Genomic DNA, 25,481 nt, shown 5'->3' with positions numbered 1-25,481 from the left:
TGACTTATCAAATGTAAGTGCCAAAATTTTTTCATTAATCTTGTTGCATCGTTAGGACAAAAATACACCTTTATCTACCTTCTATCTACTCTCATGTTATCTCAATGAACTTTGCCTAATGAAAAAGCCGGTGACCTACTTGTGAGGCAAATCATGTGACATTGAGTCCTTTCGATGATGCAGGTGTGTGAAGTTTGGGGAAGATATTTCGACAGATAGTAGGAATTACTATGCTAAGATAATGTTTTTAGAATGTTATTACCAGAAGCAGTTCAATGTTTTCTCCTGCTTGTTTATGGTAAGTACTTCCTGTTATATATTGGAAATTGTACTGGTAAATTAATAGAATAACAATTAATATAGCTCTGAAATAATTGTAAATAATATTAATTATTTACAATTATTTAAAAATGTAATTATGGATAAAGAATAAAATTAAAAATGTAACACTTTCAACCTATTTTGTTTCTCTGACATGAGGTTTTGTATTCTGTTTTTAACTTAGAACACAAAAGCCACAGGTCTACCAAAGAAAAAAGATAGATATATATATATATATATATATATATATATATATATATATATATATATATATATATATATATATATATATATATCTTAAAGTTTGGTAAATTCAGGAATAATTCAAAATATTACAATTTTGAAGGAGACATATATTGTAAACCGAATACTGACCCTCATTAGGCCTCCCTGTACATGCAAATTAGCCTTCGCATATTTTATATCTTGAAAAGTGAATGTTAATTTTGATTCATCAAGTGTTATTTTACTAAGATAATAAGTACTAGGTAAATTAAATCTAATACTAGATTTCACGTTGAAACAGAGATCACAACCTTTTGACCTATCACAATTTATAATTGTCACCAGGGTTATTGGATGTATCTCAGGCCACAGATATAAAGGACATCAAGTTGTAAATTGGTGTGCAGAATCCAAAAAAATAGTTATTTTGATGTTTAAATTGAAGGGGAGGGAGGGGGGCAGTGAATATAACATCCTGTTTGGCAGGATGGTATTTCAGAAATGTTGTTTCATAACAACTTATATAATGATTGTAGTTTTCAGTGAGCTGGAGTAATACATGTACATACTGTACTTCACCTCTCTAATTCTTCAAAAAACTGCATACAAACAGTATTGAAATTTTTGCAAAATAATTAAACCTACCAATTAAGGATTGTGCTGGGTTGTATAAGATTGTTTTTCTACATTTCACCTAGTATGTATTTTTTTATTTAAGGATCCTCTTTAATTGGAGTTAACAGCAGGGTCTGGTCTGGGATTTATAACAGACTTCAGTTTCAGTGTAATGAAACAATTATACAAAACTGCTCTACTTGTGCAAAGGGACATTTTGCTGACATGAGTAAGTGCACTTCAGAAGGTTATAATGTGCATATTTATCACTCAGTTTCTGTTATTCATTTCCTAATCCATGCCAATATTTCAAAATGAATAATCTATATTCCAGATTAGTTTAATGAGTTGCAAAAAATTCAAATCATTTAAGTGTAATTGAATCAAGTTTAACCATTAATCAAAGTGCATTTTCACCTCATTTTTAGACCAAACAGTATGTTCATGCTGTCAAGAACAGGGACAGTGTTGGGTTGACCACTGTTCCCCTTGTGTCCCTGGTACCTACCAACCAAAAACTGGTCAAACTAATTGTCAGCTGTGTGAAGAAGGAACTTTTTCAGGGTATGACAATGGTCTCTGATATTTTTTCTATGAAATAGTGTAAATACTTATAATTCGGTGTAAAAATGTATTTAAGTGTTGTTTTGATCCTTTATTTACTCTAGTACCTGTTTATGCTACAACTGTGTTTTTTTTTAGTTTTTAATATCTGATAGATAATGATGGTAAGACTTTTTTTCTCTTTTTTAATAGAAATAAAAGCACTCAATGCACCCCCTGTCCTCCAGGTGAATATAATGATGTGGCTGGGAGTGACAAGTGCTACCAGTGTCAACCAGGTAAACTATAAACAAAGAATATTAATATTGAATTAAAGGGATAATAACTCTTCGTATGGGATCTATATTGCACAATAAAAACATTGTAAACAACTCATAGAAATATAATATATTCTGTTTTACCACAAAAACGGCAGTTATAGTTATTATTCTGATATCTGAGCTTGTCATCAGACCACGTGACCTCCATAGATCGCTATACTCTGTAATTATTTCTTAAGAGATTATAACATAAAACCAAACTTTTTAGAAAAAAAAACAAAACAAAAAAAAAAAAAAACAGGGACTAACTTTGAATGTAGAAAGGGATTCCTTAACCATTGGTTAGTATGGGAAAATTGTTGTTTACTCTGAGAAAATTCTTTTTTTTTTTTTTTTTTTTTGCCTAAAGGAACGGTTATTATCCCTTTAATTAAAAATGAAGTTTATTCAATAATTGAAACCACCAATCTGTATACATCGAAGTGTGACATCCAGTTACAATGCCAAATTTATATGAAACATAGAAACATATTTATGAGGGAACCTTTATTTATTTCTTTTTTACTTTTTATTTATTTATCTTTGCTGCAGACTGTATTATTTCGCCTCCTATATATTTGTTTGGTACTGGTGCCACAATTTCTTTTTCAAAATATACACTTCTTATGTCTAAATACAATTATATTTTGTTTTTACTATGTTTACACTACACTTTTAATTGGCAATATATTGTAAATTATATCAATCTTATGTACTCATAGTTCTAGTTTTGATTGTATCTTTTGTACTATTTACAAGGTACCTACACCCCTGAGAAGAAATCTAAACACTGTATTGACTGCAGCAAGGGGTCCTATCAAAATGCATCTGGGGCAATCACATGCAAACCCTGTGATCTAGGAACTTTTAGCAAGTAAGTTGGCCGAAGAGTTTCAAATTTGTGTATAAAATTTTTGTCTTTATCTGGTCATTAAATGTTATCTACAAAGAAATGTTTGTATCTAACATGTTCATATGCAGGCCCTGGGCTATCTCCTTTTTCAAATACAACATGGCAGATTCAGCCCCTGTTTCTGGGAAATAGACCAATCTCACAGAGGCTCACTTTATCAAAATAAACTCACTGAGTGTTGTAATCAATGCAAAAGGGCCACTCTTTTTATATAATATATATGTATTGATTAATTGAGGAGTTGTGCATAATAGATACATCTAATCAGTCACTTTTATCTGGTTACATCAGTTATGTTTGGTTATATCATAGGTATAGTTACATTAATGTATAAATACCAAGTCCAGCTGAAAAGTCTGGAATTCTGGTGTATTTTCATGTTTATCCTGGTGTTACTTTCTTTGACAACATGTGTCTGTATTTCTCGCTTTTGACTTTCAGCACCACTGGATGTCCCGAGTGCATGTTATGCCCAATTGGGAAATTTTCCAACAAAACAGGGCTTAGAGAATGTTATAATTGCCCTATAAGTAAGTTTTTAAGTCAGCTTTTGTGTTTGTCTTCTCTGTTGGTATTTCACAAAACATTGAATGGGATTTCAACATTATATCAGCATCTCATAGAGGTATAGATCTTAATTTGTCATCTTATCAAAATGGGTAGTTGTGTAATTTAAGAATCAATTCAAATAATCTCCTTGAATACATTGGATATTAATCTACTGCATATATTAAGGATTTAGTATTGTTAAACATGCATTTTATGTCTTTGTAGGTACATACCAAAATCAGACTGGTAAATCAAACTGCACGGTGTGTGACCCAGGTTTTGAAACAAAGTAGGTATAATCAACCATACATTTCCTAGAATTCTATAGATCATATTATGATATCATAAGATAGTTGTGATTGTATCGACACAAGTTTTAACAAGTTTTAAATTTAGAATTTTTTTTTAAAAATAGAATTTCCTTTTCTCAGTGAAAAATGGCACAGATTTTGCACATCTTTTAAATTTTGATACTGATAACAAGGAGAAGTTGTATAAAGAATAGGATTATCAGTGGAGCTGATGGATTTTTGTTACTCTCATACTTTCCAGAGCAGAAGGTAGCTGGAACTGCACTGGGTGTGAGCCTGGACATTACAGAGCTTCTTCCACACTAAAGGAAGGTTGCAAAGAATGTAAAGAAGGTAGGCAGTTTGTGTAACTGAAAAAAAAAATCAGACAGTATTTAATTGAAGTTGATTGATTTGAGCAAATGTTATCAGTTGAGAGATTTTTTATGAAGCACAAAAATTAGTCAATTTAGTCCATCAAATTAATATACATACCAACCACTCAGATAGTTCTAGAGATTTTTCGGTAATGTCAGTAGTCCTGGAGATGTAACTAACCATTTGTTTGTCTCAATATGTTAGCATTTAAAAAAGCACACATGTTTATAACAATCTGTATTAATTGTGCAGCTCATAAGGCATGTCATTAGAACTGGAAGGTTTAACCAGTGAACATGTGACCTTTACTTCACAATACTTTTAGAATTTTATTTGCCATATAAACATTTTATTTCTTATAGGAACATACGCTCCTACAAGTAATTCAACAGAATGCACAAAATGCCCTGTGGGGGAGTTTAGTTCACATTCTGGTGCTACTAAATGTTTCAGATGTCCACCTGATGCTGTGTGCCTGTAAGTGGCATATCCTTAGATAAAAAGGGCAGTGACATTAAGATAAATAAAAGTTGATAAAGATGAAAATACTAATCCATGTAATTTTTTCTTTCAGATTAAATACATATTGTGACGTACATTTTTTAAGCTTTACATTTTGTCAAGTAAATCAACACTTTGGTTTTGTATTTTGCTCTTTTTTAAGAGAAAAGCAGACTAATGTTCAGTGGTACTCCATTTTGGACTGTAATACCATTCAGCTTTTAGTGCTTATTAAGTTAAAGCAAAGATTAAAGTAACCACAGGTGCATCAACAGAATTGTCTTTCTTATTTTAGGGAGGAAGGCTGTTATAGATGTTATGGGTGCCCCCCTGGCAAAGAGCCAAACTCTTCCTCGACTTGTAAAAAGTGTGCTCCCGGTAAGTAACAAGAAGGTGAATAATAATATTCAGCCCTACTTGTTTGTATGAATGCATATATCACTATGTGTTTATCTGCAGGCATGAACTTGGAGTCAGCTTATGCCCTGTATTGTGTTATGGCTAAGGAAGATCTAAGGGGCCATTTAGAATAGATGATCCGAGTGCTAACTGATCTGCCGACTAAATATGGCTGACCCCACTTCAAAAGCAATGCTGATAATTCCATCATCATCTCCACGCCTCCACCTGCACCATTGCAATTAAACCTCGGAGTCGAGATTTAATCCGTTTAATGGTGTGTGTAGAGGCAAGGAGACCATCTGGAATCAGGGGCATCGTTTTTGAAGTGTGGTCAGCCATATTCAGTCAGGGGATCAGTTAGTACTCAGATCATCTATTCTGAATGCCCCCTAAGTAGCTTCTTGATATAGCTTTCTCTACACTAGCTGTGAACAACTGTAATACAGTGTCCCTTACTTTCCAAACCAAGCACCTTTTAACTTTTGCCCTTCAAATTTAGAAGAGAAACATCTACAGTTGCTATTGAACTTGAATAGGAAATCACAAATTGAAAATGCAATTGTAATCTCACATTTTACCTTGACATTTTTTTTTTCTACAAAGTGCACTTATTTGTGAATTGCTGTATTTGTTTGCCAGTCTATATACTTTAGCTGGTTCGTTTATTCCTTTGGAGGACTATGATGTAAATTTTTGCAGGATGGGAAAGGGAAACTATGCTGAAAATGCTTTTTTTTCCTTTGATACTATCAGAGTGAGACCTGAAAATACTGTACCCTGTGAAAAAAAATGAAAAACATTTGATTGCCATTTTGTAATGGCACTTTTGTTTGTTTTGTCTTTTTTTTTCAGAACTGAAATATTGGCCTTGCTTTTCCAGGTACTGCCAAAGGTGGAGATGAACCAGGGTTTTGTGAGCAGTGTGAACTGGGAACATTCACAGTAGGGGTGGGATCAGACAAATGTCAAAAATGTCCACAAGGAGAATATTGTCCTGTAAGCCATTACGTATTTCCTCTGTATTGTGTTCTTGCATATTTTTTGGACAAAGGGTTTTCAGTCATAACAGTTAATGTGCACTTAATTGTTAATATATTTACCACATATTTATGAATATGCATTGTCATGTATCAGAAAATCATTGCAAATAAGTTTTAATATTAATTTTAAAAATCTTCCTCCCAAGAAAAAATTGCTTGACTAAACCCTTAATGAGAAAAAAAGGCAAGAAGCTTTGTTCATTAACAAGAAAGAATCTTTATTACATACAGTTATAAAATCTAAAACGTAGTTAACAAATTTTTTTCTTACATGATGTATGTGACTTTTGTGTTCTCCGATTACATTATTGAGGGCTTAGTAATGTCTTATCCAAGAATAAAATAATCTTATCAAAGTGGATTGTTAACCTGTGATCTTGTTGCACAAACTTATTTTCATTTCAGTGTCCAACCTGCCCTCCTCAAGCGTGCCCAAAAGATTTTTATTGTCCATCTGGTTCCTTCAAACCATTAGCTTGCACGAATCCATTGTTTGTTGTTGCTGCAGACAAAGCAAGCTGTGTGGCTTCACAAGAGTTGTATGGCATTGGGGCTGGAGTCATTATAAGTAAGAAAATGACAGAATTTAATGTGAGCATGCGGGCATGCATTAAAGCACGAACACAAAGAAAGTGATATATTTATGTACTTAGCATTATTAAAAACACACAGATCTATGCCAAACAAGTGCCTGTTAATCAAGGCCATTGATGCAGGACTATTAGCATTACAATCATGTAAATGCTAACATTGGTACTGTTGGATGATGTCCAAGTGATAAGTTCCTCATATTGAATGACATCATTTAGCTCGCATCTTATCCACAACTCACACCTACACATACCATGCTGATCAGACACTTTCTGCTGCTCCATCCTTTACTGTCAAACATTATAACTCAAATAAGTCAATCCCCAATATGTCACAGTGATTCATGTTTTAGCACTCATGTTGACGACTTTTGATATGTACACAACATATCAAATATCATCAGCAGGAGTGCTTAGGCATGAAATTAAGTGATTGTAGCACAAAAATGGGTTGTGAAAACTAAAGGCAAATGGCTTTCTTACTTGAGCAAAAATGTTCATTAGCTTGATAGCCGGATCATAAATGAAAATTATCAAACACAAGCTAAAAAACCTTCATACCTTTAGCCTACAGCCAACCTGGATAAAGGCCTTCATAGGACTGATGTGAGTAGATGTTGACACCCACTGACCACTAGGTGGTATATTGGCCAGGACCCACTTATAAATGTCAAGTAGATGAGCCCCCCTCCCTTTTCATGTATGCAAATTATATATATATATATATATATATATATATATATATATATATATATATATTATACTGTTCATTGATATTTATTTAAAGGTACAGCCATCATGTGTGTCTGCTTAAGCTGTTCTGGAAGCTGTGTACTGTTTTGTTGTGGAAGTAGTAATAATAGTTTTGTTCACTAAAGTCACTTAAAACTTTCTGAACACACCCCTATCAGATTATTATTCTAAAAATTATGCAAATTTATGTTAATAATTTTTTTACTGAAATTGGCCATGATAGCATATTTAGGTGTTAGTATGTAATAATGCTGTGTCTGGTAATATTTTTTGAATCCTAGCAGTAACTGTAGTAGATTGTCCATCAAAATGTGTGTGTTAAACTGTGGGGAAAAATAGGTATATTTTGTAATCAGTATAAATGAAGTTATTTTCATATTTGTGGAATATATTTACATGAATGGGTTCAGTTCTGAATTATTTGTCAAGCTCTATATCATTGTTTTTCATTTTGATAAAGGTACAAGAAATGACGGCTGTGCAGGCATTTGATCTACAACATACATCAAAATAATGTCAAGGTCTTAAATGGTCTAAGTATCAAATCTTTTTTGTTTCAGTTGTTATAGTTGTGGTGGTATGTTTGAGCTACTATTTCTTCAGGAGAAGAGTACATGAAGGTTCATCAGAAGAAACCACACCCCTGACCAGAAATCAAAGAAAAGAACCAGTTTATGAAGGATTTTGAAAACAGACCATTGAATACTATTTAAGAACACTGCAAAGTCAGAGATTGGTCAATTTCCCTCTTCATTTGTCAGAGGGACAGTGATAAAAAAAGCACTTATGCAGTCTTAGGGGAAAAGGAAATGTGCAAAAAGTAATGAAAAGAGTAGGAAAACTGAAGCAATGTAAACGTGTCTAATAAGACTGAGTGCAGAAGAAGTTTGTTGGTCTTAAATTTTGTTTGCCATGAATTGATGTGGTTGTGATATTGTTATTTTGTTACAATTTAGTGACTTATTCCAAGGATTAAAATTATGTGGAATCTATGGTTATGTTTTTTGATTCACAAATTCTTTGATTAAGAATGTTAAACAAAAATAGTGTTTTGTATGTAGTTTTGTTAAAGGTGTTTTTTAGTTCCACTTGATTAAGAACTGATACGATGGCATGTCTTGCTTTTAATCCATTTGATATATTCAGTAATATTTCACCTGAATTGAGTCCGTTTTACTAAGTGGACTGACGGTTTTCAAGCTTGCATATACCCTTAATTGTTTGAGATAAGAACACAGACTACTGATAAACATTTTGCTAAGTGATGTTTGAGCATATTCATTACAAGTGCCAACATTGACCGACTCTGCCAACTTATGTAAGTTTGAGGGCAAAACGTAACGTCTTGAAACAGAAGTCATCAGATAAATTCAAGGCTTCATCAGGGCTCATATTAATGTAGTTTGAAGTAACTGAAAATATTTATTTTCTTATGTTTTTTATATAAATGAAATTATGATTGTGTTTGAGAACTTTTTTCATGGTTGTTATTTTAAAAGTTATTTTCGTGAGCTGGAGCATGTAACACATAAGTGTTTCATGGCCAAGCAGTAACTTCAGGTAAAAAGTAAAGAAGGACAATAAAATGATTTTTATTTGTGAACATTCTGTAACCATGTACTTAATATTTATAGAATGTGTGCTTCTTTTTGAGTGTGCCTCAAACATTCATCCAAAGTTTGAGTGTGCCTCAAACTTTGGATGAATGCCTGTGAAGCACAAGCATTGAGATAAAGGTAAAAACTGATAAAAAATATTAGGCAAATAAGTTACTGTCTTTTTCACTCATTCTCAACAATATATTGTTGAATACTAGACTTTAATAATAATAATAATAATAATAATAAAACACTTCTTCAAAACCGCGCTACACATGCGTCTCAGCGCTGTTTACATAAAAAATATAAACTCCACAGATAAATTAAAGCCAGTATAGACTAAAAACAAAATACTTAAAAATTTTAAAAACTAAAAAGATGCCATAAATTAAAGTATTCTTTAATAAAAAAAGTTTTTAAATTCTTCTTAAAACAGTAATACGAGTCATCCAGAGACACATTAGATCTTGTGATAAAATTAGACCATAAAATCGGTGCACAAATCTCGAAACTTCTGTGTCCCTATGTCATAAGAGTCTTTTTAGTGTCTTTTCGCTTAAGTTGAAGTTGTCCACTAGATCGAAGTGATCTGATAGGAGTTAAAAGTTCTATGGTAGAGTTTAAGTAAAATGGACAGTTGCCCTTTAAAATCTTAAAAGTCAAAAGTAATATTTTAAAAACTATTCGTTGAGACACGGGTAGCCAGTGGAGGTTTCGCAGAATTGGTGTGATGTGGTCGGACTTCTGAGCTTTACAGAGGAGACGAGCAGCAGAGTTCTGAATTGATTGTAGCTTTTCCATTTGATAGTTAGGTATTCCAAACAATAGGCTATTGCAATAATCCAGTCTAGAGGTTACAAATGCATGGATGAGTAATTCAGTTTGCTTGGTGTTAATAAGGTGAAAGATCTTGGATATCCGTTGGAGACTAAAATATGCTGTTTTACATACTTTGTTAATGTGTGATGTCATTTCACATTTGTTATTAAAAATAACACCCAAGTTCCTTACTTCTGTTGTTGGTTTTATAAAAGAATCCCCAACTCTAATACTATCAAGTGCAGTATTGTCTTTGGAAAACTTAGAGTTGAAATGGACTAATTCAGTTTTTTCATCATTAAAAACTAAGTAGTTGGACTTGAGCCAAGATCTAAGTTCATTCACACAAGCCTCAATAGTTGCTTTTTCATCACAAGGATTTTCACATACAACATATATCTGGGAATCATCTGCATACAACATCAAATTGAAACCAAACTGAGCAACTATATCCTCAATTGGTGAGGTGTAGAGTGTAAACAGTATAGGACCAAGCACGGAGCCTTGTGGCACACCATAAAGTAATTTGCTTAATTTTGAAACAGAAGAGCCTATGCGTACATGTTGCTCGCGTCCAGTTAGATAAGACCGAAACCAGGAGAGAACTGTCCCAGTTATCCCAAAACGGTGTGCAAGTCGTTGGAGCAATATGTCGTGATCGAGAGTATCGAAAGCTGCTGATAGATCAAGAAGAATCAATATCACGTTTCTGATCATTCAGGGCTTGGAGAATGTCATTCTGCACCTTAAGAAGGGCTGTTTCTGTACTGTGGTTTGGTCTATATGCAGACTGGCATTTTGCATATAAGGAAAAACTGCTCAAATAGTCATTTAATTGGCTTGCAACAATACGTTCCAGGAGTTTGGAAAGAAATGACAGATTCGAGATTGGTCGATAGTTTTTTAGGACATTAGAATTAAGGTCTGCCTTCTTTATCAGTGGTCTTATCACTGCCTTCTTAAAGCACAGAGGGACTTTTCCAGTTTCCAGCGATTTGTTCACAAGTTGGGTTAGAAAAAGTACAAGTTCATCAATATTTTCTACAATCAATGCTGGAGGTAAAATATCAAGAATGGACGACGTTGGCTTTGCCTTCTTCACAAACTTCTTGACTGTATCCAATGAAACAGTAGTGAACTTATGGAAAGAGTATGGACACAAGCGATCAGTTGAAGCTGTAGATAAGGTTTTGTCTAAACAGTTCCTGAGGTCAGTAACTTTCTTCTCAAAGTAATTGAGAAAAATGTTACCAAGATCACTTTCAACATATAATGTAGGTTTAATGCTAGATGCTGCTTTCTTTGTGCCTGTAAGCTCATCCACAATTGAAAAAAGGCCATTGACATCAGAGTTATTGATGCGATTTCGATGATAAGATGATTTGATATCATCTGCTCTTCGACAGTATTCTAGACGTTTACCCTTGAATATCTGGTGATGTACTTCCATACCACTGCTTTTCCACTGACGTTCAGCTTTCCTCACAGTTTTGCGTAGCTCAGAGAGCTCAAGACAAAACCATGGTGCTTTATAAATAATCTTCTTCTTCATGTGCCAGGTCTGTTGCAGACATCGGCGATCATGGCCTTCCATTCCTCTCTGTTGTCAGTTCTCCTGATGAGTTCATTGTTGGGGGATTCTTTCCTCATTGCGTAGCTATTCAGACTGTCTGTGTATTTTGTGCGTTGTCTTCCTCTGCTTTTGGTACCACAAATCTTTCCACACAGTATTTGCTTTTCTATTCCATCAGCTCTGATTATGTGCCCAAAAAATTGTAGTTGTCTTTTTCTGATGGTTCTGAGTAGGGATCTTTTGTACCCGGCCATTTCCATTACTTCTTCATTTGACTTCTTTTCAGTACATGATATTCTCATAATTCTTCTGATATACCACATTTCTGCTGCTTCAAGTCTTCTTTCGAGGTCTTTTGTTAGCGTCCAGCATTCGCATCCGTACAGAAGGATGGACCATATGTAGGCTTTCAGAGTGTTGATTTTGGTGCTGAGTCTTATATTTCTGTTGGTAAAGATGGGCTTCATCTTGGTGAATGTGTCTTTAGACAAAGCGATTCTCTTCTTTATTTCTGTGTCGCATCTGGCGTCTGGAGTTATTGTGAAGCCCAAGTATTTAAAGGTGCAAACTTGTTTTATTCTTTCCCCTTTGCATAAAATGTTACATACAGGCATGTCTGACTGTTTTGAGATTACCATGCACTCAGTCTTCTTTGAATTCAGTTGGAGTCCTTTGTTTTCGCTTTCGATTATGACTGTTGTAAGGATGTTTTGTAGTTTTTCCTCTGAGTCAGCAATTAGCACTGTGTCATCCGCATATCTTAGATTGTTTATGTTGTGACCACCTACTTTGACACCTTCATGCTGCTCTATGTTCCGTAGAATCATTTCGCTGTAGATATTGAAGAGGTCTGGAGATAAAACGCAGCCCTGCCTCACTCCCCTACAGATTGGTCTGTACTCACTGTAACCATTATCAACTCTTATTGCAGCTTCTTGTTCCCAGTACAAGTTTCTGATCACTCTAAGATCTTTTCCATCACAGTTCTGTCTTAGTAAAATGTCGAACAGATCGGAATGTCTTACTTTGTCAAATGCCTTGGAATAGACAATGAAGCAGAGGTACAAGTCCTTTTGTACCTCAATCGCCCTTTCCATGAGGGTCCTCAGGGCAAAGATGGCATTTCTGGTACCTTTATCTGCCATAAATCCAAATTGGGTTTCAGATATCTCAGGTAGGATTTTATTTCTCATTCTGTTCATCAGCACTCGTAACATGACTTTTGTAAGGTGGCTCATAAGACTTATTGTGCGGCTGATCGCATTCAACTGTGCCTGGTTTTTTGGGTAGTGCAATGTACACAGACTTTTTGAGATCTGTTGGAATTTCACCTGTAGCATGGATAGTGTTGAGAAGTTTTGTTAATTCTTTGGTTCCAAACTCGCCTAGAGCGATTAGCATTTCGGATGGAATGTCATCGGGCCCTGCGGCCTTGCCCTTTTTCATCTTTTTAAGGGCCTTTTGAACTTCCTCCTCAAGAATGTGGGGGCCTTCATCTTCATTACTGATGATAGGTGGTGCGCCTCTGTCATTGTGATACAACTCTGTGATGTATTCTGACCACCTGTTGAGGATGCCCTCCTTTTCCATAAGAATGTCTCCATCTCTTGATCTTAGGCACCCTGTTTTTGCTGACATTTTTTTCCCTGTGACCTCTTTTATCTTTTGGTGCATAATTTTGCTATTTATTCCGGTGTTGGCTTCAATTTCCTCACACTGTGTGTTAATCCAATGTTCCTTTGCTTCATTGCACCTTTTTTTCACTCGTTTGTCTATTTCTCTGTGTTTTTGTTCGTCTGCTTTTGCTTTTCTTCTGTCTTCCATTAGGCCTAGAATTTCCAGTGTCATCCATTTTTTGTCTTCCTTTCTTTTTGTGACAGGAATGTGTTCTTTTGCAGATTCTAGCATGCTCTCTTTCATCATCTGCCACCTTTCTTCTGCCGTGGTCAATTGCTCTAGTGCACTGAATTTGTTTTTTACACTGATGCTATACTTATTCATCATTTCTTCGCTTTCTAATATGTTGATTTGTAGCTTTGGTGTTGTTTTTGCTCTCCTTAGCCGTTTTAGCTTAAGCTTCATTGTACCAACCACAGGCACATGGTCACTGCCACAATCTGCTCCAGGCATGGATTTGCATGATGTTATCGAGTTTCGAAAGCGTTCCTGAATTAGTATAAAGTCGATCTGATTTCGAGTTCTATCTCCTGGGCTTTTCCATGTCCAACATCTTGGATGATTTTTGAACCAGGTGTTCATTACTGTAAGGTTGTGTTCTTTGCAAAATTCAATGGGTCTGTCTCCCCTCTCATTTTTCTCTCCTATTCCAAATGGTCCTACAATATTTTCTGTTCTTTCACTCCCGACCTTTGAATTGAAGTCTCCCATTACAATCTTAATGTCCTGTGACTTCAGTTGTGTCATTGCTTTCTTGACTGTTTCGTAGAAGATTTCAACTTCTTCTTCGTCTTTGTCTGCAGTTGGTGCATATATTTGTATGAGGCCAATGTCAAAAGGTTTACCTTGGAGTTAAACAATGATGACCCTGTCGCTGACCGTCCAGAAACCCTTGATGGCTTTAGAGGTTTCTGGGTCGAGTATCACACCAACTCCTCTGTAGTGATGTTCTCCTCCTGAGTAGATAATTTTGTAGCCGTCTGATGTTATACAGCCCGCTCCCTTCCATCTCATTTCAGAGAGTCCGAATATGTTGAGCTTCATCCTTTTCATTTCTTGTTTCACATTTTCCAATTTTCCTTTCTGTAGCATTGTTTGCACATTCCACGTTCCTATTTTCAGTTGTTGGCGGTTGCAGACAGTCGCTTGATGACGATCGGGTGACACCTGTCGCACATGATCCTCCCTACCGAGCGAGGAGTTTCCAGTTGAGCTCGAAACCCCTTTCACGCTGTTGTCTGACTTCATTTTGGTTTTTCTTGCCATGATTTTCTTTGCAAAGATATACCTATAGTAGGTTGCAATTACTTTCTATAGGGGCAGTGCTCCTACTGAGCAGGTTGTCTTAGCCATTGTACTAGAAAGTATCATCTGCCTAACACAATGAAAAGCTGACCAGTTCCCAAACTATTTGGCTGCTCAACATTCCTCCATCACCTGCCTGCCGTGACTTCACGTACCCTGATCGGGGGGCTAAGTGGGTACTTGACCTTGCCCAAGGGTCTCCCACAGACTAGCGGAGGGAAGGAGACGCCTTACTGCTCCTATTGGTGAAATTATTTCACCCCGCTACCCCATTATAAATAATATTAAACATTAATACATTTTTCAATGAATGAGGTAATACCTCTCAGGAATTTAAATATTTTCTTCTCTGAACATTATCATTATGTATTTTATTTTCACGTAAAGGCCGCATGATTGTTCACTTGTAACAGGGGAAATCTAAAAAAAAATATTATTCTAACTTTCAGTAGGTGGCCTTTGTGTATGCAACGTTTGTCAAAATTTAAGATAATTTTACAGCCTTACTCAGTTTTTATAAGCTTACTAATTAGCAATCACTTTATACCGCTTGTTTTAAGTACACACTATAAAATGCATTTTCAGCTTTATTTTCAAAACATTTTACAATATTTTAACAATATAAAGGAGATGACAGCATCTGTCCATACTAAGAAATAGTAGAAAAGGGGAAGCTCTCCCAATGTTCCAGCTATTTAAATATCAACGGTAGTAAATTCTTTGCAATAAACTGAATCAAACAGTTTTGCATCAACATGACTCAGTGCACAGCCCATGATCAATATCATTTAGAAGACAAAATAATTTCTAATATGGATCTCACATTAGTTTTGAGATAATGATAAAAAACAATGATTCAATTTAAAAAAAATGATACACTGGCCTGTTCCATGCATAGAACAAAGTGATCTTTATCTGCTCAGAATTATCATCATGTGCAGACTAAACAAATTTGATAACATGGTGAAAGAGGGGGGGGAAACGGGGCTGGTAGACAAAATTTTGTATTTTAAGTATGTTTTTAAAAGAAGAATAGCAGCTAAATTTTAGAACTTGATCTAAACTTTGTATTGTGGGGAGGAAATATCAAATCCACAGTGTATGCAGCTTAAAAAACATAAAACAATTAACAACAGCTTTTTACTGGTATCAGTTCCAAAATTCCCCCACTTTATTAACCAAAACCCAATGATTTGCTTTTTTAATAAGTGAAAAAATCTAATTTTCTCAAATTTGGGACCAGTTGTGCTCTTTAACCATTTTATCAAAATTGTCAGACATAACCATCATTTTTCAGCCATAAGAGCTAAATTACAGTTTACTGTAGGTAACATGTTAAAGAGGCAGTCAGATGCAAGTTTTATATCACCTGTAACCAAAAACATAACCTACTCAATACAATTTTTGTTTTTTTTCCTTTAAAACTTTTTTATATTGTTATTCAAAACTTAAACCTCAACCCCTATCACTACCCTCAATTTCAAAACATAATATAAATAATGTGGGGGTTTGTTTCCATACAGGACCAGGAAGGTGTTCAGAAGCCTTCTGGGTATGTGCCACCAGCAGGGCTAGGTACACCAGAGGAATAATATTACACAACAGTACCTAAAACAGTTAAATAATTTTGAATTTTAGGCATGTAATTGCTGACACACCCAGGAAAATGTATATATTGACCATTAATTCAAATATCATATGGAGAACACCAGTGGAAACGCCAGTTTCTCTGGAATCGAGTGTTTATCTTCACATTGCTGAACATGACATCAGCAATAACCATGCCAAAATAGGCACAAATGTTTATTCTCCAGTCTCCACAGACCAGCATAAGACCAGTTGTAACAACTGGGACTAGGATGTTTTACCAAACTGACTTTTTCTCTGATGGCTGTGTACCAAGTAAACAGAAGGTTGCCATGTGTGACAGACAATATATTCTCTATAATGTAAAACAAATTATCTTCATAAATTATATTCTTGTATTTGATATTTTTCTTTACATCTTTCTACATTGTTCTTATCTAATTCTGACCTACTTATCACATTGCATGGGAGCCACATAAAGGGAATCCCTAATTCAAATACTTTTGCTAGTTGATGAAACTTCAGCTGCTGATATGTTGTATTTGTACATATATTTACAAGTATTAAGGTATCTTTAATATCACAGTTAACAAACATGGACAAGATTTTGAACACATTGACTTTTTTATAATATAGATATTGTATGTATGTTACAGACTAATAAGATAAGAAAATATAACTCCAGGATCTTATATGCCATATTTACAACTCATAATTACTAAAAGGAAAAAAATTAATTGACAATTCTAGCCTAGGCTTAGCATTGCACAGCAATATATTTGGAATCTATATATCTATACAAATCAGCAGCTGAATAGTATAGGTATGCTGTCACCTCATACATTACCAAATACATTATACCTATCACCCTAACATTTAATTGTAATAGCACTCAAGCCCCCCCCCCAAAAAAAAAAAAAAATCTACATTATAGGGACCATTCAAGATAACCTTAAATGAGGCTGACTGCAGTGTGTGATGTCATGCAAGACTAGAATGAGTAAAATAAGAACAAATGAATGAAGCAGGGCTAATATTTTAGGAGATATGAAGAAAACATTATGCCCAAGAACTCTGCCAAATGAGTTATAATCTACCGACACATAAAAACATACAAATCCTTCCAAACCACACTTAGTTTTATAATAACTCGTGGGTCTTCTTGCTATCTGGGATGGTGCCTATTGTCAGTTGTTCTAATATGTAGTTGGTCATAATTAACAACATAGGAGACAATTTATATATCTCACTTAGAATCTTTTGAGGACACACCAATTTCTGCATCTGTTACATTTACATAGTACCTAAAAAATTAAATATGTGCAATTCACCATTTTTATAACTTTTCACAATTTTACTATGTGCAACATTCAAGTGTAGATGTATGTATATAATTCAATAAATTAAACAACTAATTACACTGAAAATATTGTATAATTACATATTACATACATCAGCATCTTTCTACACCAAAACTAAATTTATAACACAGAAGACAACTTAAGCAGATAAAATTCCCTATAAAAACTAGAATGTCCTTACTTTTTCCAATGTTCCAAGTCTTCCTAAAGCCTTAATTTAGATCAAAACAAGTCTTCATCTTATCATCTGCAGTTCACACACATTATTACCAGCAGTACACATAAATAAGCAGAAAAAAAGGAAAACTAAATGCTAGAAGTATGAAAAATATCATATTTTTGTGTCAAACTTTCTGATACTGAATTGAACTGCCTTCATAAATCACGTACATTTATATGAAACAAGTGACAATAATAAATTAACATCCACTGAACACTAACTTCACTGTTACTGTAGCAAGTCATTAAAACCTAGCTTGGCAGTTTGTACAGTATGAACTAAGTTGGTGTTCTTGAAACTGTCAGGTTCCATGGGCTCAAACCAGAAGTGCAGTTTGATAAGCATACATAAGAAGCCCTTCCATTCTGATCTCAGTCACCCCAAAAGTATGAAAAAGATCCGAATACTTGATGATCATGGCAATATGTAGGACAAGCTGTTTCAGAAAGTTCTTAGGAAGTATATGAAACCAAGGGTTCATTCATCGAAGGATTAATTCAATACTTCAGCCCACCCTTAGGATCTCCACGTTTCACTTTGTCTAGAACTGTGTTCACATAGTCTGCAGCATGACCAGCAATCATGTGGGCTATAATGAGAGGGATATATTAGTTTGGTCAGACAATTAACTTACAAAAAAAATGTAATCCAAGTCAGAAAAATATGCTTTTCTTAGTCAAGTTACAGAGCAACAGTTATTGAACACTTTTTAAAATAAATAATTTTTACTCATAAAATAATGAAAATACAAACACATTTATTCTTTGAATATCTTTACCTTTTGCATATTTCAAACTATAGCTGAACCATTTTAATATCTCACAAAATCATTTACTCTCATTGGACTTTCTGTAGTTTCCCTACTTTCAACAAAAGTAACTTCAAAACCATGTTCAAAACCATGTTCTATGTTTGAACGAAATAGAACTTACTCAGATTATCTCTGATTAGCTGATCCAAAGAGGATGCAACACTGAAGTTTGTGTAAGGATCCTTACATCTTGCTGTAATCACCTCCCGGAAATCATTGAGCACCTTCATTAGTTGCCCTGGAAGTATGACATTCTCAATTACCAGATGAAATATAACACCAAATCATCAAACAAGGGCATCTCCGACTATAATTTCAAAATAATTTAAGCACATAATCAATGTTTTATTATTTCAGAAAGACTGACATAGGTATGACAGGATTACTTTGGCTAATAAAAATCCAATTAGGTATAAATCTAGATGTTAATTGAAATGTTTCTAAATATATACTGTTATAAAGCCTCATCAAAACGTACTGTGCTCTTTATTCAATCCATAAAGTTTGACTTTATTAGCTTCATGCTGAGCTTTTTTCTTCAAACGACATGCCCTAAAATAAAAAAAGATGTAATTTCAAGATATGTTCACATTTCATTATTACCAAATACTGTAAGATGATCAAAACAATTTAATCTTGATATCAAATTTAAAAAAAAAAAAAAAATGAAATAACGTGCTAAAATCTAATTATCAACTGATAAAAATATAATGCAATAACATTTTTGAGTACAAATGGTAATGTATTCTACTTTAAGAAAGACAAATTTTTTGGGAGATTTCAACTAAGAGACAAGCCACAAGCCTTAGATCTTTGAGCATGAATGCTCAAATTCAGACTTGAGCCACAAATTAAGTACCCCAGGGGGGAAATTTGTAGACACAAACACAGTGAGAGAGTGGTTGTGCGTTGTAATGCTTTGCTAGTGGCTACTAATTGTATGTGCGAGTACTCATTTTCCGCTCAAGTCCTCAATTTGGGCATCCTTGCTCACAAATCTGAGGCTCCAAGTCGCAAAAGCTTTGCCCGTTTATAGTGCCCGTTGAAAATAAAGGCAGTAAGTTCAAAAGCCTTATGTTACACATACCTGGATGCCAGCTTATTCTTCTCTCTACGTGATTTGGAACGCACATTTACCGGCAGCTCACTAACTGGTGTCATATCCCCAATGTGCTTGTTCAGCCTGTCAAGTTCATTGCCAATCTGATAAAGTTTCCTTGGATTTGGCACCACATCATTGCCATCTCCTTTTCTTGCTTTTCCACCATGTCTTATACCAAACACTGCCCTCTGGCCTGGGTCAAAAACTGGGTCTTCAAAGTCATTCAACACATGTGGGTCACTTTCGTCTAAGGGAACACAAAGACGCTGCCCTTTTGGGCCTTTTGATTGCACATTGTATTGCCAAAAGTAGGAGTTCCTCTTTGGTTGATTAAGGTATGAGTAGGCACTGTGTTCGTGGATCTGAGGACTGGAAACACTAGTGGGACCTGAAATGGCATAAAGTAAATTATAACATTTTTAGAACTAACCCTTCCAGATCATGTTAAGCTTAAATAATTTTAATTAGAGTAGAGGGATCCAAAGAATTTAACATAACACAACTATGTAAATTTGGAATTTTTTGCAAAAATTTGATTCAGGTTGTTGCTAGGTATCAGATATAGATATATTCCAAATATGCATCAATGTAAGCATCTTTGCATGCAAAACGGCATGTGCAATATGAGAATTATGAAGTCATATACTTTGAAATCTAATGTCTAGCTAGGCATTTTTTCAAATATGAAACTATCTGCAAAATTGAATTGACAGAAAAATCATAATTCCAATACATGGAGAGGCATGCCACGTACAGAACAACCTCATGGAGAGTCCTAAGGCTATGACTGGTGGCTATATATGCAAAATCAAATAAACCCATGTTTTGAGCAGGGAAAACAAGATTTCAAGCAACTATTGTGAAATGGAAAAAGATGAAGAAAACATTCAAGAAATGTGTGTGATTGAGAGCAATGTAACTGGCCAAATGCAGGTCATATGTCACTAGAATTTGAACTTACCATCATCTGTCGAGTACCCATCATTATCATCACTCTCATCATCACTTGTCATTTCTTCATCTTCACTCTTTTCCACCAATGAATAGTTCTCAGGATTCTCTATATATTATGATTCTAATTACATTATGCAAATGACTTGCATCACATTGCTCACAACTTTAAAACATACTAAGTGAAACTTGGTGGCACTTATTACTATTGTACAAAAAAAAATGAACATGGAAATTTTTCAAGTCCGACAGTTTCTTCTGAAAATGTTAACAAAAATGCATGTAACTGAATGTGCTGTGTTAAAATAAACAAATATGAATAAATGTCGAAATATATCACAGATAACCATAAGACATAATACATTCATGAATGCAAAAAAATTACTGCTCACCATCTCCATCAAGCGGTTCTTCTTTCACAACAACATCCTCATCAATGAACTGCTTGATCTCCTCCCATTTTCGTTCCATGTTGTTATCAACACATTTGACTGGAATCTCACCAGAAGGTTGCTTTCTTTTTTCTGTGGAAATGTTACTTTTAGTGTTTTTTTGATCAAGGTTATGAGTGCCCCTTGTCAGCAATTGGTGCAGGGAACTTTTGGAATCTATGTCCCTGTCATTGCCGGCCGCAACACAATTTCCGCCATCCCCATAAATGGAGAATACTCCTGAATAGGTGAAATCAGTTCCACTAACATGAGATGACTGGGTTTTTTGTCCTGTGGGTTTTTCAACGGTAGCAGGGAAATTTGGGCAATAATTGTCAGAAGATCTAGAAGCTGTGTTTGCAAGCTTCAGAGTTCCTACTTGACTCCTCTGCATTGGATTGCAGGCCATTTTCTCACCTTCCACTTTAATCAGATTTTCCAATGTGTTCTCAAACATTTCCCCTTGATCATCAGCAGATGGACTGTTCAGTGCTGCAAGAGTTGGTCCTTGTATCACATCATTTTTATCCACCTGGAACACGTCTTCCATCTTCAGAAGCCCAGCATTATTAGTTGTCCACTTGCACAGAGAATCCTCATCCATATCCTCAGTCATTGGGAGATCCTCAAGCATGGCTCCAAGATTATTGTCACCATTTTCAAACTCGGGTTTGAGATCAAATACATCATCAAATCTGTAAGCTGTATCATAGTTCAGCATAGCTCTACAAGGACTCAGTGTGTTCTGCATGTCACACCTTTCTTGGTCGTACATATGCAGTGAGTTTGGACTAGAAGCAAATGCAGTATTCCCAGAATATGAATCATAAGTTAACTGTGGCACAATTCCATGGCATTCTGGACTATATGGGCCCCTTTCAGAGATCATTTCTCCCACTGTTCCACCCCCTGGATTTGGTTGCTACAAAACAATCAAGACAGGTGCTAATTTACAATACATCAATAATTTACAATTCACGCACAACTCTAAAATTGCAATTGACATTACATGCTGCAAAAGTTTAATATTAATCTAATTAGGGCCGTTCTCCAGCTTCCTCAACTAATTTAATTGGTGCAAGGCTTTTGAGGTTAGTGGGCTGGTGAGTTAAAAGAAATACCCAAGTTTTGATAAAATAGGCTTATTTCAGCAGTGCTACAATCATTTAATAAACAAATTGCATGTGTTCATTCCTCAACTAATGTAACTCAAGAATGGCATACGTTTAAATGTTTCCGTTTTGGCAATATGACAGAATATCATTTATTCAAAATTGACAATAACAATAACATAACACAAATATTCTGAACTTGAATGGCATACCAAATATTTAGAAGAGAAATTTTTAGTATTTGTTACAGGTGTCCTATGGTGAATCAATTTGCTTCTGTTGACCAGCAACCACTGGACTTGAAATCCAAAAATCCCATATCACACAAAAGCACATGCCTTCATATCTATGGGTACTTACCCCAATCATGCTTGGCTTGTACTGGTCAACAGTCATGGAACTGATAGCACAAATGTCACCTTGAAAACCACTGTCCTTATTTGCCAATGTGATAGACTTTTATGCTCGTATGAAAAGGATTATTTGCAATATGTTCCAAGTCACCTGAAATCATGGACGTATAAACTGTGGGAATAAGTCTAGACTCAAGTAAAATGACTTAATGGTAACTTTGGATTTTTCATGCAAAAACTGTTGCAAAACATACATTATGTGGAACTCTTCACTTCACTTGACTTGACTGTCATATGTAACCATCCCCCCACCCCCAACAGTACTATTAACACAAAACAAAAGATTTAAATCTCAATTAAAGGAAACAACAAGAGATTTACTGTTAGAGAGGAGGGGGAAAAGAGTTTACATTAGAAGACTCCTAGCACAATGACTTTTTTCTCTAGTGATTTTCTCCTTTTACATACATTATCTAACAGTGATAACTGCTAAAAGATACCCAATACATAGTTTACAAAATGTAACATGACTGGTAACACTAAGTCTTCAATAGAAACAAACTGAACTGTTATATTCCTGATCTTCTAATTGTATCATCTCAAATTAATATCCCTAATAACAAGTAAAGCAAAAATATTTTTCCACATTGAATGTGCATTATTGTCTCAAATTCACTTAAATCAAACTGTGAGCCGAGCCACAAGACTGTAAAGGAACAGGTAAATGTCAACAGGCCCGTAGCCAGGGTGGGTTCGGGGGGTTCAAAAGAACTGCCCCTTTTGCTGGGAAAAGGTCCACTCTGGGTAAAATTTGTTCTAGGTACATGAAGGTTTTATGGGAAAAGGTCCACTTTTTCAGAAAAAGAACCCCCCTTTTGAAATTGCTGGCTACGGGCCTATGTCAAGGATATATATCCCATCATGGATTTCAGGCTAAGAAAACACCTTCATTAAAATAAAAATGGTTGTTATGATACTATCAAATTATGTTCATGGACTTTCATCATCTTTAAATTAAATATCGTCATTTTGCTGATGACGTTATCAGCAGTTTGGGAGTAAGAGTATTGTTTTTGGTTTATTGATTTTCTCTATTACCTTGGCTCAGAAAAATTCCAATGGTTATCAGGGGTTGGGCATGTGTACTACAAAGGGGTTCCATGATTTACAATAACTTTATTTAGATTTTACCACTAAAAACATAAAATTTTGTCACTAAAAAACATAAAATAGTGGTTTTTAGTTTCATGGACTATCATAATTACCAACTAGCAGCTTACGTAGGTGTGCCAGGCACTAAATTTATGTATGTGGTATAATCTTTTAGTCTTATCATCTGGACATCCACATAATACAAAATTGCGGTAATCCAGCCTAGAAGTGAATAAATCTATAAATAACGGTAGAAACAGATGATTGATTCAACTATCTTCTTCAAGTGTAAACCTTTCAAATCTTGAATGAACAAGACTTGGTGATATTAAAGTGAAAGTTTTGATTCATTGTGGTCCAGTTATATTGAGAAAAATGAATCTAATACCGAATCTTATGTTGAACTGGAGATCACAACCTTATTGCAAGATTTTATTTGGGTGAACCAATTTCAAATTGTCATGTTATGGTAGGCTAGTGTGATACTATGCAGTCTATTTCCGTGGTTTTTAGTTTCACTGACTGATCAAGTCTACAGCCAAGATCGAGTACAGCAAATCAGGCATTCAAAGTCAGAGCAATTAACTGCCTTGATTGCAGTAAGAGGGATGTGAAAAGGGCTTGTTAAGTGGCAGTGCCTGAGTAGTTAAGTAAATAATTACCAGCCCTGTAATTATCCTTGAGAGTTCATGACAGAGTCACAGTCTAAAAAATGCCCTGTGAATTAGCCAGAGACAAATCAGTGAACATCTAGTTGAAGAATCAATCTGTGCCCCTAGTAGAGGATAGGTATTCACTAACAATGCTGGATCTTGAATATTAAAAAATGTACACAAATTGGTATAATCTGCATAATTGTAATAGCCTACAGTATCTTATGATAACAGAATTGACCAAGGAGTCTTGCCCTACCATGTTTATTAAAAGGCAAAACATATATGACACCATCTTTGGAATCTGTCAAAATAACACTTTTGATAAAACCGAAGAAATTCAAGGCAGGGTTAGTGATCCAATAAGCGATTATCAATTTGTGAATTGAAATATTTTCTCTTTCATGGGCAAATGCATGACAAACCAATACATGTAGTTGTATGTTGGCAACATTCCAATCTATCATGTATGACAGCCAAAACCAAGTACATTTCTACTGAATTTAAATCTTACAGCATTTGAACAATTAGCACTTTTAAAATAACTAGTCAGATGTGTGACTGCGCTTTGCTTATTACCTGTCACTATGTAAATAGAATACAAAAACAATTTTGTGGACCAAAAATTTCATGAGTGACACGACTCTCTCACCTTCAAAACAGTGTAAGCTACAAACGATGAGATACCAGTGGAGAAATTTTGAGTCTTGTAGATAAGGAATTCAATGAAGAACTTAGTGATGGACAGTAAAGAAAAGAGACAAAATAATATCATGTCACACATCCGAGTATGGATTCTTTTCATACTTCTCTAGATTCAGGTCACTGTTACACGTAAACATCCTTATTGACTCCAAAACAGATATGTATGCAGTTAGTTGAAGGTCACACGGATGTCAAGGTTAATTCTCAATCCAACTGCCCTGCATGGTTGCAAACCAACCTTTGACAAATTCATGAAAGTCAACAGGTATTTCTTATAATGCTACTGACAAAACTGAACAGCAAAAATTTGTCGAGTCAGCAGTCATGAGGCTATTGCTCATCAACAGGCAACAGAAAAATACCCCATCATCCTACCTCTCGCAAACACCGTTTTGCATAAAAATAACATCTTAAAAAATCTAAAGACTTACCGATTAAATCTTCTGCACCTACCGAATCAAATATTTATAAAATTGAACCTCTTATTGGCGTTGTAACTGCAAAAATGGCACAAGCTTTCTGGAATTCATATGCTACTTTCAGCTCCTTCTCTCGATTTTGTTGTTTTGATTCTGTCAACTGGTTTAGACCAGCCTTTTGACGAATGGTAACGTGACCTCTAACCAATCAC

General features: G+C 35.0%; 3 protein-coding genes across 7 annotated transcripts; 1 reads left to right on the top strand and 2 right to left on the bottom strand.

The window, feature by feature from the left end:
• The first annotated feature begins 106 nt into the window (after positions 1-106).
• LOC106154711 (uncharacterized) lies at positions 107-9,043 on the top strand. Its single transcript, XM_013529169.3, has 13 exons — positions 107-298; positions 1,265-1,390; positions 1,590-1,725; positions 1,918-2,003; positions 2,784-2,898; positions 3,379-3,467; positions 3,712-3,775; positions 4,039-4,130; positions 4,517-4,631; positions 4,951-5,033; positions 5,938-6,053; positions 6,503-6,665; positions 8,001-9,043. The coding sequence occupies exons 1-13, from the start codon at positions 253-255 to the stop codon at positions 8,126-8,128; spliced, it is 1,359 nt and encodes a 452-aa protein (XP_013384623.2). The 5' UTR covers positions 107-252; the 3' UTR covers positions 8,129-9,043.
• Positions 9,044-12,612: 3,569 nt separating this feature from the next.
• On the bottom strand, positions 12,613-14,705 carry LOC147764849 (uncharacterized). Its single transcript, XM_087004335.1, has one exon. The coding sequence runs from the start codon at positions 13,852-13,854 to the stop codon at positions 12,613-12,615; it is 1,242 nt and encodes a 413-aa protein (XP_086860461.1). The 5' UTR covers positions 13,855-14,705.
• Positions 14,706-14,986: 281 nt separating this feature from the next.
• LOC106154968 (uncharacterized) lies at positions 14,987-25,470 on the bottom strand. Of its 5 annotated transcripts, none has more exons than XM_013529544.2 (8): positions 25,282-25,455; positions 22,348-22,491; positions 20,837-21,797; positions 20,455-20,553; positions 19,479-19,881; positions 18,870-18,943; positions 18,513-18,629; positions 14,987-18,169 (listed from the first exon to the last, which is right to left on the bottom strand). In XM_013529544.2, exons 2-8 carry the CDS (start codon positions 22,381-22,383, stop codon positions 18,078-18,080), a joined length of 1,782 nt encoding a protein of 593 aa, XP_013384998.2. In that variant the 5' UTR covers positions 22,384-22,491; positions 25,282-25,455; the 3' UTR covers positions 14,987-18,077. The 5 variants fall into 5 exon arrangements, with proteins under 5 accessions (XP_013384998.2, XP_086859981.1, XP_086860038.1 ...); XM_087003855.1 differs by having other exon boundaries at positions 25,304-25,451; XM_087003912.1 differs by lacking the exon at positions 25,282-25,455 and adding an exon at positions 24,953-25,233.
• Positions 25,471-25,481: the final 11 nt, after the last annotated feature.

The sequence above is a fragment of the Lingula anatina genome, chromosome 1 (genome assembly GCF_051362555.1).
Source record: "Lingula anatina isolate TDL-2025a chromosome 1, LinAna3.0, whole genome shotgun sequence".
Lineage (NCBI taxonomy): Eukaryota > Metazoa > Brachiopoda > Lingulata > Lingulida > Lingulidae > Lingula > Lingula anatina.
The sequence above is the reverse complement of the archived record's forward strand: the minus strand, read 5'-3'. Positions and strand labels throughout refer to the sequence as shown.